The sequence below is a fragment of the Helicoverpa zea genome, chromosome 8, assembly GCF_022581195.2.
Source record: "Helicoverpa zea isolate HzStark_Cry1AcR chromosome 8, ilHelZeax1.1, whole genome shotgun sequence".
Taxonomy (NCBI): Eukaryota; Metazoa; Arthropoda; class Insecta; order Lepidoptera; family Noctuidae; genus Helicoverpa; species Helicoverpa zea.
Window position 1 is genome coordinate 98,497 of NC_061459.1, and position 16,973 is coordinate 115,469.

Here is a 16,973-nt window from a genome sequence, read left to right on the forward strand (position 1 = left end):
AATGGTTGTCTGTAAAGTCGCTTTACGGGCGGGAGTTTGACGTGATAACGTTATGAGTATTTATTATATGAGCCGACCACTCGATCCGATCATGCCTCTCTATCGTTCGTGCCGCGCCTCGCTTGCGGAACGGGACAACTGTTTCGTGCATGCAGTTGATACTATCGAGTTATTAGACGTTGTCACGTCCAAAAATGATGCTAGATGTGTGCAGCGTACCTGCGTCGTCGACGGAGAAGTGCGCCATGCCGGAGCCGGCGATGATGTAGTAGGCGAGGCGCGAGTCCCGGCCCGGCGGGTCGGCGTCGAACGCGGCGGCCGTCAGCACCACGGTGCCGCGCTCGCTGTCCTCGCGCACGCTGCCCGTCAGCACGGCGTGGTCGCTGAACGCCGGCGCGTGCATGTTCTCGTCCACGTCCACCACCTGCGCGACGACACTCCCTCACTATATACTTCTACCATTACACTTATGTACGCACTGTCATATTATGTTTACCTACCTCAACGATGACAGTCGCTTCAGACCACAGTGCTGGCTGACCGCCGTCCGTGGCTCGCACTGTTACGCCATACACCTATACATATATAATGTTAAATAGGTTTTCTTTTAGTGTGACTTACTGAGTTCAAATGTTCTGCGGACCGACCTGCCTCTCCTCGAAGTCTAAGAGCTTAGCCGTGCGCAGGGTACCGGACGTGGCGTCGACGGTGAAGACCACGTCGTCAGGCGATTGGTCGGGCAGCGAGTAGGTGACGGCACCGCCCGCGCCCAGGTCGGGGTCGAAGGCGTCCACCACGGCCACCAGCGTGCCGGCCGGCACGTCCTCGCGCGCGCGCGCCGCGTACGTGCTGAGCGCGAAGCGCGGCGCGTTGTCGTTGACGTCGTCGACGCTGACGCGCACGAGCGCGTCGGCGCTGAGCCCGCCGCCGTCCGTGGCGCGCAGCGTGAGCTCGTAGAGCGCGCGGCGCTCGCGGTCCAGCGCCGCGCACACCGTCAGCACGCCGCTGTCGCGCTCCACGCAGAAGTCGCCGTCCGCGCCGCTCACGCTGTACGTCACGCGGGCGAACTCACCCGCGTCGCGATCCGTTGCGTTGGCTCGGAATATGGCAGTACCGTTTAATGCATTTTCAGTCACTCGGAAACTCGCCAAAGTTTTTTCAAAACGTGGTTTATTGTCGTTAACGTCCAAAACTGTGACGGGCAAAAGGCGAGATACGGAGTGTTGCGGGGTACCGAGATCGTAAACTGTGATGTTAAGATAATATTCGCTCTCTCGCTCACGGTCTAAGTAACCGATTACTTGAAGCTCACCGGTATCGGGATCTATGCGAAACGCTGAATCGGCGTCACCACCGGATATGCCGTAGACGAGCAGACCGTTGTAGCCGAGATCACGGTCGCGCGCTCTTAGCTTCACGAGAGATGTGCCAAGGGCGACAGACTCGTTAACCTTAACCTCAACCGGAAAATCGAGAAATTCAGGAGCGTGAAGATTTTCGCCATACCGGGAAGGAGCTAGAGAAAACTCATCGGCGAGGTCGAGCGGCGCATTGCTGCGCTCGGCGGCCGCCAGCAGGTCCGTGAGGCGACGCGCCACGGCCGTGTCGCGGCACTCCAGAGCGCCCGGCTCCGCGCCGCCGCCGCTCACCAGGTGCAGCGTCAGCGACGTCGCGTCCGCGAAGTGGGTGCCGTCCGTCGCAGTCACGTTCAGAAGCCGCGAGTCGGCGCGCACGTCTCCCAAGTCGCACGACAGACTCATGACACCGGTGCCCGCGTCCAGAGCGAAACAGTTATCCTCGTTACCGCCGATGATGCGGTAAGACACAACGTCTCCCGCATCGAAGTCGATCGCAGAGAGCGTGACTATCTCCGAGCCGATGGCGAGCCGGCGCGGCAGGTAGCCGACGCAGTCGACGCGCTCGAACTGCGGCCGGTTGTCGTTGACGTCGCGCAGACGCACCACGAGCCGCATCTCGGCCTGGCGCCGGTAGGGCACGCCCCAGTCGCTGGCGCGGATGCGCAGCGTGTACTCGCGCCGCATGCTCTCGTAGTCCAGCAGCCGCGTCGTGCGCACGGCTCCGGAGAAGTGGTCCACGTCGAACGGCACTGGCTGTAGGTTGGCGATACTATACGAAATATATGCGTTATCCCCCGAATCGGCATCTCTGGCAACGACGCGCGCAACTACGGCGCCGCTGGGCCCATTTTCTTGGACCGTCACCTCTGTCACTTCTCGTTCAAAGACAGGGTCGTTGTCATTGGAATCCAGAATGGTGATTTTAACTTTAGCAGAAGATTGCTTCCGTGTGCCGGCATTTCCTTGATCTATAGCAGAAACCGTAAGAGTATAAAGTGCTTTTTCTTCTGCATCGAGCGCTATCGCGGTGTACAAAACTCCTGTGTCCGGGTTAACATAGAATTCTTCACCTTCATTGCCACCGACAACTTCGATGTAAACACGTGCATTTCGTCCCTCGTCACGATCGCTCACTTTGAGCCTGATGACGGGCGTGTTGGGCGGCACGGTCTCCGGCACGCTGGCCTCGTACACCTCGCGGCTGAAGACGGGCGCGTTATCGTTGGCGTCGACCAGCGCCACGGGCAGCGTGAGGTAGGCGGCGCGCGGCGGCCGGCCCGCGTCCCGCGCCCGCAGCGTCAGGTTGTAGCCGGCCGGCGCCGCCTCGCGGTCCAGCAGCGCGTGCACCAGCACGTCGAACTCGCCCGCCTGCGCTGACGCGCGCACTCGGAAGTGCCCGTCGGGATCGCCGTCCACGATCTCGAGACTGGCGATGCGCCCGTGTTCTCCGGGGTCTTCGTCGCTCACTTCTACGATGGCATAGATTTCCGCAGTGGAATTTTCTACTACTTCTGGCATACGTCGGACATGAAGCTCGGGGACGTGTAAGTTGACTCGTTTGACTCGCACTGTGACTGAGGCTCGCGCAGCCGGGGCTTCCTCACCCCGCGCGAGCAGCGAGGCGCGATCACGAGCTAAAACTGTAAACTTGTGATGCGTACTTTCTGCTGCCGACAGCAAGCGCGTGATTGTAATGACGCCAGTAGTCGGATGGATGGCAAAGCGGTCGGTGGACTCCGCTAAGCTATAGTAGATCTCGCCGTTGATGCCGAGGTCGGCGTCTTCGGCCGTGACCCTCGCGATGCTGGAGTGCAGCGGCGCATCTTCCGGCACCAGCGCCTCGTACTCGGTCGGGTAGAACAACGGGCTGAGGTCGTTCTCGTCGGCCACCGAGACGGCCAGCACGGCGTCGGCTTCGAGCTGGCGGCCGCCGGGTAGCTGCGCGGTGGCGCGCACGTCGAGGCGGTAGGCGTCGCGGCGCTCGCGGTTGAGCACGTCGGCGTGGCCGGCGCGCGTGCGGATGGAGAGGAAGCAGAAGTCGCCGACGGTGCGCTCCTCTGCTTTGAAGAACTTGTCTTTGTCGCCGTGGCGAATGCGGAAGCGAACGCGCGCGTCGGGCGCGGGCAGGCGCACCCCCAGCGGCTCGGCGGCGGGCGGCTGCAGCGCGTACGTGCGCGCTGGGCTGTTCTCGGGGATGCTCAGGTTGTAGAGCGCGCGGGTGAAGCTGAGCGCGGGGGGCGCGGCGGGCGCGGGGGGCGGGCCGGGGCCGCCGCTCGCGCGCCACACGAGCCCCCACAGCGCCGCCAGCGCCAGCCACGCGCGCACGCCACGCATCGCGCTACACACCGCGCTGACCAACTGACAAACAGATATCACAGTTACTTCATTACAGGTACTTACACAAATTATTGTGTGTAGTTTGATTCGAACTTTTCTTACTAACCTCATAAAGTATGTGTGTGTGCGTGAGGAATTGCGCGGCGCGCGCGCAGCACTGGTCACGCAATCGGTGGTGACGTCACGCGCATCCCTGCGCACCTGTAACAATAAGTAAAAATATATAATAATTGGAAATGCATCGATAGAATAATTGTTATTATCTATTTGTAACAGAGGAGTAAAATATATGGCTTATGTTTAACTGGCCACCAGATATAGTAACAAATAGCAGACAAAAATAGTAAATGATCACCAAAATGAAACTCGCATTTTAATGTAAAATTATAACCAAAGTTTTAACACTTTGCTATCCTATTTAAGTAAAATTACTTCAAGTAAATCATGAGTAAGCCAAAAATAGTAAATGATCACCAAAATTAAACCAACATTTTAAAGTAAAATTATAACCAAAGTTTTAACACTATGCTATCCTATTTAAGTAATTTATCCGTCTGGGGCTGACATTAAACCAAAAGCTAAAGGATTTCTAGTGTCGTGAATACAATTATTGAAGAATTATAGATGTTTAACGATGACATAAAATACACTCAATTAATTGTTGAAATTTCATATAGAAAAGGCAGCCCCCGACGGTTATTCCTATATAATTGGGTTAAGTCGGGGGTTTTGAGTTATTTTATTATTTTTCAATAAGATTTTTACCGTCCCCCCGACGGTTTTTTTTTTTTTTCAAAATTTTTAATTTTGCTTAATTTTATTTCAGACCTTTTAGAGAGCATATACGAATATTATAGTCTATATAATTATAATTTTGAACTGCCTCGTTGGTCTAGTTGTCGCAAGTGTGGCTGCTGAGCACGAGGTCTCGGGTTCGATTCCCGAGTCGGGCCGAAATCGCTTTGTGGGTTTTAGAAGACTTTCACAAAGCAGCCCGAAGCCTGGAAGTTGGTGATTGATTCACCCGTGCATCGGAGAGCACGTAAATGTCGGTCCTGCGCCTGATCTCTTACCGGTCGTGTCGGATTGCCGTCCCATCGGGATACGAGAGTGAAGGAATAGGGAGTGCACCTGTGTCTGCGCAAATGCTTGTGCACTATAATATGTCCTGCGCAGTTGGCTAATCTCCTTACATGAGAACAGCCGCCGTAGCCGATAATCGGCTAGGAGGACATCATCATCATATAATATGTTATTGCAAAATTATTTTGCACCGATATTGTAGCGCCCTCTAGTGAGTTATAGGCGTCATTTTTATTATTTGGGAACATGCATTAAGCACGTACACATTGCTGATGAAAACAGAATTGTAATCGGACGTTTTGATTATATTGCAACATTGTTTGGCACTAATATTGTAGCGCCCCGTAGTGAGTAATAGCCATGACACCTATCTAAGAACATGAACTCATTGAACATTGTTATTGAAAACCGCATCAAAATCGGATCACTAGCTTAGAAGGTAGGTGGGAACTAGGGCATGCAATACAGGTTTACCGGTTTCGGTTTTACCGGTAAAACCGCCCATTTTCGCGATTTTTAAATTACCGGTAAAAATAATATGTAACCGGTAATTTAACGGTTTTTACGTTTTTGTGATAAAATATAGAAATTGTTCATTTAACGTCAAATCTTCATTATGTAGCCTGAACATAATGTAACATTGCAAGAGTGTTAAAGTTGCTGTTTTTTAGGAAAGTAAACTTATGTGTCTCCTTAACTATCTCTAGGTTCGATACAAATCTTCATTCTCGTCTTAATTTGTAATATCTAAACAAATTTTATTCATTCGGATATTCTGATTTTCCTCATAGCTGTCATCTCTTATTAGGTAAAAATGTAGCTCACGCTTATTTTACCTACTCTATGACCTTACTGAGCAAGGGCTTTTACTTCACCACCATGCGGACAGCTCTGAGGACACGGTGGAGCACACAGTCCAGGTGTGCACTGCCTGGGAAGGGTACCGCCGTATCGTCGTCTAGGCAATAGGCAGCGGTGACCTCTCGCGTCCGGTCCTGGTTCAAGCCATGGTCCGGAGCGAGAACGAATGGGAAGCCGTCGCCTCCTTCTGAAAAGCAGTCATGCTCGAGAAGGAGACGGCGGAGCGACTGCGAGTTCGCACCTCTCATCCCAGCCGCTGTAGTGCACCAGGTAGACACCACGGGCGCCGATTGTCGAGAGACGACTCCTGGCCACTGTAGACGTCGGTCTGTGGGCGATGAGTTAGGGTGGCTCATCGTGCCTCCGTCTAGACAATAGACCCGTGTCGGCGGCGCGCGTTGTTCGACGTGCAGGGCCAAAGCCTGCCGGAGCTGCGGGATTGTTCGAAAGAGTTACCGCGACCCTGGTCCACAAATCCTACGATTTACCATAAAAAAGGCCTTTCACTTCAATGAAAAAACATTTTTTTTACGGTAATTCTTAGCGTTTATACCGTCTTGTGACAGGGTCCGCTTTCCGTATCTTCTTCTTCCACTTCACTCTATCCAGGATATCTTCTTCTTCGAGTTCGTAGATTTTCATTCATTACGACACTGAACGACCACAGTTTCGTCCTGCCTCTGCGGCTTTGACCGGGTATATCGAGATTGAGTACATTGGCGATGTATTCAGGTGGTCTCCCTTTTACATGTCCGTTGCATTTTGTCGTCGACATCGCGTACGGATGGTACTGACATATTTTTTTGTTACGGCCCACGTCACAAAAAATGTTTATATACCTTGTATTTTTATTATTTTGTTTTGCTTTTAGACTACCCAATCTTATTGTTATAATATCACATTTAAAAAAATACAAAAATTACCGTTTTACCGGTAAAAATTAAATAAAAAATATTTTTATTACCAAATTTTTACCGGTAATTTTTATTTTACCGAAATTGCATGCCCTAGTGGGAACATTACTTTGCTGTTTGGACTAATATTGTGGCGCCCCCTAGTGATTTGCAGCCATGACACCTGTCGTAGAACATGAACTCATCGAACACAAACCCTTTATTGAAAACCGCATCAAAATCAGATCATTAGTTTAGAAGATATGTGGTAACATTACTTTGCACAAACGCACACACAATAACACAACATCACAAACACACAAACGCCCATCTCTCACCCTAAACGCATATACCTGCTCCGTTCCGCGTGGGTAAAAATTACTCCAAGTAAATCATGACTAAAATAGCTGGTACTATTATATTTTTAGACTTAATTGATATTTTTGGTTACAAAACTAAGGGTATCAAAGCATTTTATGGTGGTCATTATATGTATTTATCCCCAAAATATATATCTGTTACCGGCCAAACCAGATTTCAGGACAAACTTGTTTTGCCTAGGCTAAACTAGTTCTTCCTATACGCGATAGGATTAACCAGTTTAGGATAGACCAAACTAATTGATCCTGATATAAACCTAGGATAAACTAATATGGCCTAGTCTAAACAGTAAAATTTGCCGAGTCGAAAGTAGGTCAAATCTGTCCCATTTGGTCGTTAAAATTCACCATTGAAATGGGAAAAATATTTGATGTTTAAACTTGATTTTCTCTAGATTCCCATGGCTGACATTGATGCGACTAATGCAGTAGTAAAATAAGAGCCTTCTATAATTACTAGCTTCCGCCCGCGGCTTCGCCCGCGTAGAGTTCGGTTATATCGCGTTTCCAAGAGAATTCTTCTAAAGTCCGGGATAAACACTATCCTATGTTCTTTCTCAAGGTCAACTCCATCTATGTACCAAATTTTATTAAAATCAGTACAGTGACATCAATCCACCAGAAACATTCAGCAGTACGTGGTTATGGTACATAATTTCAATTGAAAACTTTGCCCGCGACTTTGTTCGCGTGGAATGGTGACTTCCAGCAGATTTTTGGTTTGACCAATAGATGGCGCTATAAGCCCGGAATAAATTTTATTTTTTTGTAATAAAAACTATCCTATGTCCTTTCTCAAGTTCCAAACCATGTCTGTACCAAATTTCACACAAATCGGTTCAGTAGTTTAGGCGTGAAGAACAGACAGACAGACAGAGTTACTATCGCATTTATAATAGGTATTAGGTAGTTAGAATTATAACTGCCTCGTTGGTCTAGCTATCGCAAGCGCGGCTGCTGAGCACGAGGTCTCGGGTTCGATTCCCGGGTCGGGCCGAAATCCTCGTGTCTTCTTTCAAATAAGAAAAGGATTAAGTCTATATACATATGTCGGAGACGGTCAATAGTACGGACACTAAACGAGACGCAAGCGCGCCATCTGGTGGCGCTTTTAGTGAAACAACATTTTGGCGCGCTTGGCAGAGTCGTGGTGGTCAGCGTGGCGTCGACGGAGCTCAGTGTTCGTTGAGTCGTCGTGTTGCACACATCTCGAAACTGCCCTACGTCACGTCTAGTGTACTTAGTGTTATTGCCTAGTGTTCTATTCTCATTACTCCTGTGCACAAGGGCGGGAATCGAGACGATGTGTCGAATTATAGGCCTATCTCTGTATTGTCCTCACTCTCAAAACTATTAGAAAAAACTCTTAACAGCAGACTCATTAATTTTCTTGAAAGTAAAAGTATTTTGGCAAACAATCAATTTGGTTTTAGGACATCAAAAAGCACCGATGATGCAGTTAGTCTACTTACCGATTTCGTAACTACTAAAGTTGACGAAAATCAAAAGTGTATAGGTATTTTCCTGGATTTAGCCAAAGCTTTCGACACTGTCTCGATTCCAGCACTTGTGAACAAGCTGGATGTCATTGGCGTGAGGGGAACGGCCCTAAAAATTTTTGGAGACTTTTTATATAACCGTAGACAACAGGTAAAGATTGGAAGTTATGTTAGCTCTGAAGAAAATGTTGTTTTTGGCGTTCCTCAGGGCAGTATTCTAGGACCGAGTCTCTTCCTGGTGTACATCAATGACTTATGTCTCCAACCACTCTGTAACGGGAAAATATTTACGTATGCTGATGATACTGCCATAGTATTCCATGGTGGGACTTGGGAAGAGGTAACTCGTATTGCCGAGAATGGCCTCCATCGTCTTGGCCAGTGGCTGGAAACCAATCTCCTTACCCTCAATGTATCTAAAACCTCATTCATTCAATTTTCATTTTCCAAAAACAACCTTAATAACATTACTATCAGAGCTCATTCCTGCAATTATCCTAATGGCACAGGCTGTTCTTGTCTTTCTATTAATAAAGTTACACATGTCAAATATTTAGGTGTTATATTAGATGAGAGGCTAAGTTGGGAACCTCATATAAATGTTGTGACGTGTCGTACTAGGAAGTTAATTTGGGTTTTCAAAAAACTCAGACACGCCGCGGACTTCTCGCTTCTCCGTAATATATATTATGCCTTAGCTCAATCCATTCTTGGATACTGCATAGGAGTTTGGGGTGGTGCCTGCAAAACCCGCATGATGCAATTAGAGAGGGCTCAAAGGTCATTACTAAAAGTGATGACCTTTAAGCCCTTCAGATATCCGTCTAAACAGTTGTACGAAAATTGCGAGCTGCTTACAATTAGACAATTATACATTTTCCAAATTATAACTAAAAAACACAAGCAAACTCCCTGTCCTGTAAATGAGTATAAGAGGAAACGAGTTATTAAAAACGTTTGCTTACCGGACAGATGTCGGACGGCTACGGCTAGACGACAACAATCTTATAGGTCATCCTACTTATACAATAAAATAAATAAATTAATAAACATTCATCCACTTACCGTTCGAGAAACAAAAATCAAAGTTAAAAACTGGCTACTTCAATTGAACTACGACCAAACTGAAAGGCTATTGCTCGCAAATTAACATTCCCTATTATCATATTCAGACATAACACACGCACTTACACACACACACACACACACGCACACACACACACACACACACACTCACTCACTCACTCACAAAGACTTCTATAAACACTCATAAGTAACCTTCCATTATTAGATTTATGTTAAGCTACTTTAATTTTCTAATTTCCTTTTTTATTCACAATTTGTATAACAGAAACTGGAAGAGGGCACTGACTTCTGTAACACAAGTTTTTACTTAGCTCAGAAGTCAGGGTTTTCAATAGGATTTTTGTAAAAAGTTTGTGTGAATAAATTATTTATTTATTATTTATTTATTTATTTATTTATTCTAGTACCGTTGTAGATCCATATTGTAAAGTGTGTAAAGTGTCTTTTGAAATTAAAGTGTAAAGGTTCTTCTAACCTAACAGACAGACATGTGTTGCTGGGGAGTTTGTTCCGCCACTTCTTCTCCCCAAGTCAAAACACATAGGAAGTGGCGAAGGGCGGGCGTTTTGGGGGCTGTCTTTTGTTCTGACTAATTTGAATAAACGTTTTTGAGTTTTGAGTTCTTTTGAGTTATCTCTTTGTGCGATTACCCTAACTGATGTCGGGCGATTGTGCCATCTTGATGTTTCGCCCCCTATCCGACATCAGAAGTGGGATGCAATCCGAATGCCCACATGTGTTAAGGATTGCCATGCCATTGTTCAAAAAGTGAAAAAGTGATGTGCTCGTTTGGAGTGATGTGTGGCGGTCGATGGTGGATTAGTTTCGGGAGAATTCGCCACGTGAAGACAAACTTTCTGGATTTCTGAGTGTACGATAGGCACATGCTGAATACCATGTTTTCCAGTAGGCAGAAAACAAAATAAGGAAACATCAGAATTTTGATATGGAGGTTATAGTAGAAAATTGATTAAGGATTTCAGCGATGGTACAAGTATGGTAGCCACGGTTATGGTAATGGTATCGATTTCCATTGTGACATGTCAAACTAGTTATCGAAGGTACGCTAGAAAATTAACCGATTTATCTTCTCATTTTCATGTTTCAACAATGACGGTGATTATTGTGCAATATGGCGACAAAATGGAGCATCCCAGCTGAAATCGGAGCCTGACGTGCGAACGTGAGGTCGGAGTGTTGGTGCTCCTGCATCTCCGTAGTCTGTGAACGTGAAGCCTTGCTGAACTGCGCGCCATAGCGATGTGCGCATCGTCATGCGCGTTGAGGCGTTGAGTGGAAACCCGGTGAGACCGATCCATTTTTGCTTTATGTTGAGGTTATTTGTCTTACGACATTTATAAACCTGAGAGGCAGTTTCAGTCTCGTTGATTGCGCTCCCACTGCGCTTATTAATTAGTGGAATCGTAGATAATCAGAATCAGAAACCGTGAACCTAGGTTTTATCCCAGAGTTGAAAATTATTAGTTACCTGATCCTATCAATATCCTAAAGTTAGAATAATTCAGTTTCTGCGTCATTGATTGATTTAATTGTGCGTCAGACTAAATTAGATCCTAAGTTTAAAGGTGCGTTTAAGATTATTGATGTTTTAGACGGGAATAGATGCCTACTAAAGGCACTTTAAACAAACATGAAAAACACCCCCATGATTGTGTAGGAAAGATAACCGATCACCAAGTACCCAAGAATTAGAGTCATAGTTGATAACGGTGGTAGTGAAACCAATTCCGATTAAGAATGGCATGTGTACTCATACTCAAACCTAGAGACCGCATCTCATGTGGTGTAACATGGGACGATGGGTCAGAACTAGGGACCGCACCTCATGTGGTGTAACTTGTGGCGCTGGGTCAGAACTAGAGACCGCATCTCATGTGGTGTAACATGGGACGATGGGTCAGAACTAGAGACCGCATCTCATGTGGTGTAACATGGGACGATGGGTCAGAACTAGAGACCGCACCTCATGTGGTGTAACATGTGGCGATGGGTCTGAGAAATCGTTGGTGCGATTTCTGTCTGTGTTGGTGCACAGGTTGGACGAGTTGAGTATGCATTGCCCTTGAAAATCAGCTCAGATTTGTGATGATGATTTTGCTTTGTTTAACTTGTTGATCGGGCCTCTTTCTAATGTTGTAAAAAAACCCTGACAATAGGGAATTGATTATTGATGATAACCGTAGTTATAATGGTCCTGTTTACCAGTTGAAAGTCTGACTAGCAATTGGTTCTTTCTTTGATTTCGCGCTTAGCAACTAACGTATCTAGTTTCTTCATTCAAATGGTGATTGCTATTCTTAAATCGAGATGGTCTATTACTGACACATACGTTGTCAATATTTAATCGGTTGCCTAAGCACTTTCTATTTCTGGTTTAAGGGAAGCCCCTGTTTAAGGGAAGCCTCTGGCAAAGAGAAGTCCCTAGTGAAGGGAACCCTAGTTAAGGAAACCTGGTTGAGGGAACCCCCTATTTATGAAATGTCCCTGGTTAAGGGAGCATCCTAGTCTTAACAAATGTTTTAACAAAGTTTCACAATAGCTGAGCTTGATGATATGGTCAGGAGTGGCCGAGGCAAACGTACTGTGCTGTGTTTGTGTTGTTGCAGATTAAACCCACGAGGACGTGGTCTACGCAGGATGGCCGTGTCGGAGACGGTCAATAGTACGGACACTAAACGAGACGCAAGCGCGCCATCTGGTGGCGCTTTTAGTGAAACAATATTTTGGCGCGCTTGGCAGAGTCGTGGTGGTCAGCGTGGCGTCGACGGAGCTCAGTGTTCGTTGAGTCGTCGTGTTGCACACATCTCGAAACTGCCCTACGTCACGTCTAGTTTACTTAGTGTTATTGCCTAGTGTTCTAGTACCGTTGTAGATCCATATTGTAAAGTGTGTAAAGTGTCTTTTGAAATTAAAGTGTAAAGGTTCTTCTAACCTAACAGACAGACATGTGTTGCTGGGGAGTTTGTTCCGCCACTTCTTCTCCCCAAGTCAAAACACATAGGAAGTGGCGAAGGGCGGGCGTTTTGGGGGCTGTCTTTTGTTCTGACTAATTTGAATAAACGTTTTTGAGTTTTGAGTTCTTTTGAGTTATCTCTTTGTGCGATTACCCTAACTGATGTCGGAGGTCTAAAAAGCTGGCAGTACAAAGTGGGCAAAAATTAAAAAAAAAAAGCTCAAAATTTGTTGCTAATTTGTTGCTAATTAGTTGCCAAATAATCGATTTTTTTGCTTTTGCCGATTTCGAGAAATCGTCAACAATGCTAGCTTCACCATAAGCTGGCATGGATTATAAGATAAAAGTAAAGGTAAAATAAACAAAATCACTACAAATTTGTTGCTAATTTGTTGCTAATTTGTTGCTGTATAACCAAAATAAATTTGAGGTGCAAAAATATTTTTTTTTTCAAATAGTAAATTTTTATTTGCTTTGCGCGTTTGAATGTCAATTGTTTCATGAAAAAAATATGAAATAAATTTGTTGCTCGTCACAGAACTGTTCCTTGTCACTTAGAGAACCAGCAACTAAATAGACACCCGACGATCGGGTGTCTTGAACTTCGGTGACTAACAAACCGGCCATGCTAGCTTGAATGTCGATTTTTCCGGTGAAAAACGTTGAAATGAATTTGTTGCTCGTCACAGAGGTGATTAATGTCTCTCAGAGAACCAGCAACTAAATAGACACCCGACGATCGGGTGTCTTGAACTTCGGTGACTAACAAACCGGCCATGCTGGCTTGAATGTCGATTTTTCCGGTGAAAAACGTTGAAATGAATTTGTTGCTCGTCACAGAGGTGATTAATGTCTCTCAGAGAACCAGCAACTAAATAGACACCCGACGATCGGGTGTCTTGAACTTCGGTGACTAACAAACCGGCCATGCTGGCTTGAATGTCGATTTTTCCGGTGAAAAACGTGGAAATGAATTTGTTGCTCGTCACAGAGGTGATTAATGTCTCTCAGAGAACCAGCAACTAAATAGACACCCGACGATCGGGTGTCTTGAACTTCGGTGACTAACAAACCGGCCATGCTGGCTTGAATGTCGATTTTTCCGGTGAAAAACGTTGAAATGAATTTGTTGCGCGTCACAGAGGTGATTAATGTCTCTCAGAGAACCAGCAACTAAATAGACACCCGACGATCGGGTGTCTTGAACTTCGGTGACTAACAAACCGGCCATGCTGGCTTGAATGTCGATTTTTCCGGTGAAAAACGTGGAAATGAATTTGTTGCTCGTCACAGAGGTGATTAATGTCTCTCAGAGAACCAGCAACTAAATAGACACCCGACGATCGGGTGTCTTGAACTTCGGTGACTAACAAACCGGCCATGCTGGCTTGAATGTCGATTTTTCCGGTGAAAAACGTTGAAATGAATTTGTTGCTCGTCACAGAGGTGATTAATGTCTCTCAGAGAACCAGCAACTAAATAGACACCCGACGATCGGGTGTCTTGAACTTCGGTGACTAACAAACCGGCCATGCTGGCTTGAATGTCGATTTTTCCGGTGAAAAACGTGGAAATGAATTTGTTGCTCGTCACAGAGGTGATTAATGTCTCTCAGAGAACCAGCAACTAAATTTAGGATAGGATTTTCTGCTGGAAAAATCGACATTCAAGCCAGCATGGCCGGTTTGTTAGTCACCGAAGTTCAAGACACCCGATCGTCGGGTGTCTATTTAGTTGCTGGTTCTCTGAGAGACATTAATCACCTCTGTGACGAGCAACAAATTCATTTCAACGTTTTTCACCGGAAAAATCGACATTCAAGCCAGCATGGCCGGTTTGTTAGTCACCGAAGTTCAAGACACCCGATCGTCGGGTGTCTATTTAGTTGCTGATTCTCTGAGAGACATTAATCACCTCTGTGACGAGCAACAAATTCATTTCCACGTTTTTCACCGGAAAAATCGACATTCAAGCCAGCATGGCCGGTTTGTTAGTCACCGAAGTTCAAGACACCCGATCGTCGGGTGTCTATTTAGTTGCTGGTTCTCTGAGAGACATTAATCACCTCTGTGACGAGCAACAAATTCATTTCAACGTTTTTCACCGGAAAAATCGACATTCAAGCCAGCATGGCCGGTTTGTTAGTCACCGAAGTTCAAGACACCCGATCGTCGGGTGTCTATTTAGTTGCTGGTTCTCTGAGAGACATTTATCACCTCTGTGACGAGCAACAAATTCATTTCAACGTTTTTCACCGGAAAAATCGACATTCAAGCTAGCATGGCCGGTTTGTTAGTCACCGAAGTTCAAGACACCCGATCGTCGGGTGTCTATTTAGTTGCTGGTTCTCTAAGTGACAAGGAACAGTTCTGTGACGAGCAACAAATTTATTTCATATTTTTTTCATGAAACAATTGACATTCAAGCGCGCAAAGCAAATAAAATTTTCTATTTGAAAAAAAAAATATTTTTGCACCTCAAATTTATTTTGGTTATACAGCAACAAATTAGCAACAAATTTGTAGTGATTTTGTTTATTTTACCTTTACTTTTATCTTATAATCCATGCCAGCTTATGGTGAAGCTAGCATTGTTGACGATTTCTCGAAATCGGCAAAAGCAAAAAAATCGATTATTTGGCAACTAATTAGCAACAAATTAGCAACAAATTTTGAGCTTTTTTTTTTTAATTTTTGCCCACTTTGTACTGCCAGCTTTTTAGAGCTTGATGTCGGGCGATTGTGCCATCTTGATGTTTCGCCCCCTATCCGACACATATAATAAATCTGTAAAAAAACTGTGTCTGTACATTGAAAAACTGTGTCTGTATAGGCTATAATTTATCTTCGAAACTTGAAGACCTGATGCAGAAATCCAACAGACCAACAAAACTATAAGAGATACAAAAATGGTGCCATGGCAAAAATTGTTTCAAGTGATGAGCATTTTCAGCTGAGATAATAAATTTTAAGATCTGGAACACCTGATGTGGAACCCCAAGAGCCCACCTTCTCTGTACCATATACATGTATGACGTTTTAGCAAAAGTTGTTCAATCTGATAAGCACTCTCTGTTGACTTATAAAAATTGAAGATGTAAAACACCTGATGTGGAACTCCAGGAGCCCAGCTAGACTATAGCATTATGAAGATATGACGTTTTAGCAAAAGTGGTTCAATCTGATGAGCACTTTCTATTGACTTATAAACATCGAAGATCTGGAACACCTGATGTGGAACTTCAAGAGCAATACTACACTTGAAATGTATAGAAATGAATGTTATGAAATAGGTATGGTGAATCAAAAAAAAGTAATTAGTCCGTCTTTTAGATAACCCTAAAATAATGGACACGTATTTTTCTTTTCTCTCTCTCACAAACAAATAATAACGAAGATACAACAACGCTTGAATTTCGTTTTAAGTCACTGTTTAGTACAAATTTTACATACCTAGACGTGGCGTCACGAGCCCCCACTCTCACTTACTGGGCCCCCGGGAACCAGTCACTGAATAGTAACAAGAGGGCAACAGGGACATGAGCGGCTGAAGGGTGAGGATACCTCGGCGGACTTTAAACGCAGTTTACGCGCTCCCTGTGCTTACCAGGAGGCATCTACCCTCCGAGCAGGGCTACTAATGCTGCTCTAGCGACTCCACTCTGGACGGCCAAGCCAAGCCAGAGGCGTGAGACCTACCCCCGTCATGGTTGACTCCGACCGGCCGGAGATGGGGGACATTATACTCTCCCTGGAGAACAGTATATATAGCTCCGCTGGGTCGCTACTCCCCGTCATCAGCCTCAGATGTCCTGCGGTGCCTATATCTCATTATTATTGTCATTATTATCTCAAGAGCCTTTGTCCCAATTATGTTAGGGTCGACTTCCAGTCACGATGCAACTGAGTACCAGTGTTTTACAAGGAGCGACTGCCTATCTGACCTCCACAACCCGGTTACCCGCTCAACCCAACACCCCTTGGTAAGACTTACTGGCTTCTGACTACCCATAACAACTGCCAAGAATGTTCAATGACAACCGGAACCTACAGTTTTTACATCCCCTCCAAATAACGGTCATCGGTATCCAAAATATACATAGAAAGTACATACGAACTTAGAAAAGTTGCATTGGCAGGCACTTGCCAGACCTGGAATCAAAGACGCACGCTCATACTTGAGAGATTGGTTGTCTACCCACTAAACCACCACGACTTCAACTAAGTCACCACGACTTTGTCATCTATTTAATGTTTTTTTACGTAATAATACGTGTAATATTTTTGCCACACACAACTTAAATGCGGACTAATTAGAATCACTACTTTTATCCCTATGGTCACATCTATTGCAGTTCAGTTCTCAGCGTTTTGTTTAGTCTGCTGTGCTTTTGCCGTTAAAGTACAAAAATTAAATATATGGAACGTTTCTAATGGTTATGCGTATTCCGTTGTTTTCAAGTCAACGGGCCCTTAAAATTCAATATCAGACTATTCAGATCT

The 16,973-nt window shown here is 45.6% G+C and overlaps 1 protein-coding gene across 1 annotated transcript in view; it reads right to left on the reverse strand.

Moving 5' to 3' along the window:
• Positions 1-16,973, reverse strand: part of LOC124632838 (fat-like cadherin-related tumor suppressor homolog) — a 67,561-nt gene that overhangs the window by 36,536 nt on the left and 14,052 nt on the right. Inside the window, exons 2-5 of the mRNA XM_047167824.1 lie at positions 3,802-3,896; positions 648-3,716; positions 501-575; positions 220-424 (exon numbers count right to left, since the gene is read on the reverse strand). Of these exons, the coding sequence (XP_047023780.1) occupies positions 220-424; positions 501-575; positions 648-3,692 (3,325 nt within the window). The 5' untranslated portion in view covers positions 3,693-3,716; positions 3,802-3,896. The remainder of the gene's footprint in view (positions 1-219; positions 425-500; positions 576-647; positions 3,717-3,801; positions 3,897-16,973) is intronic.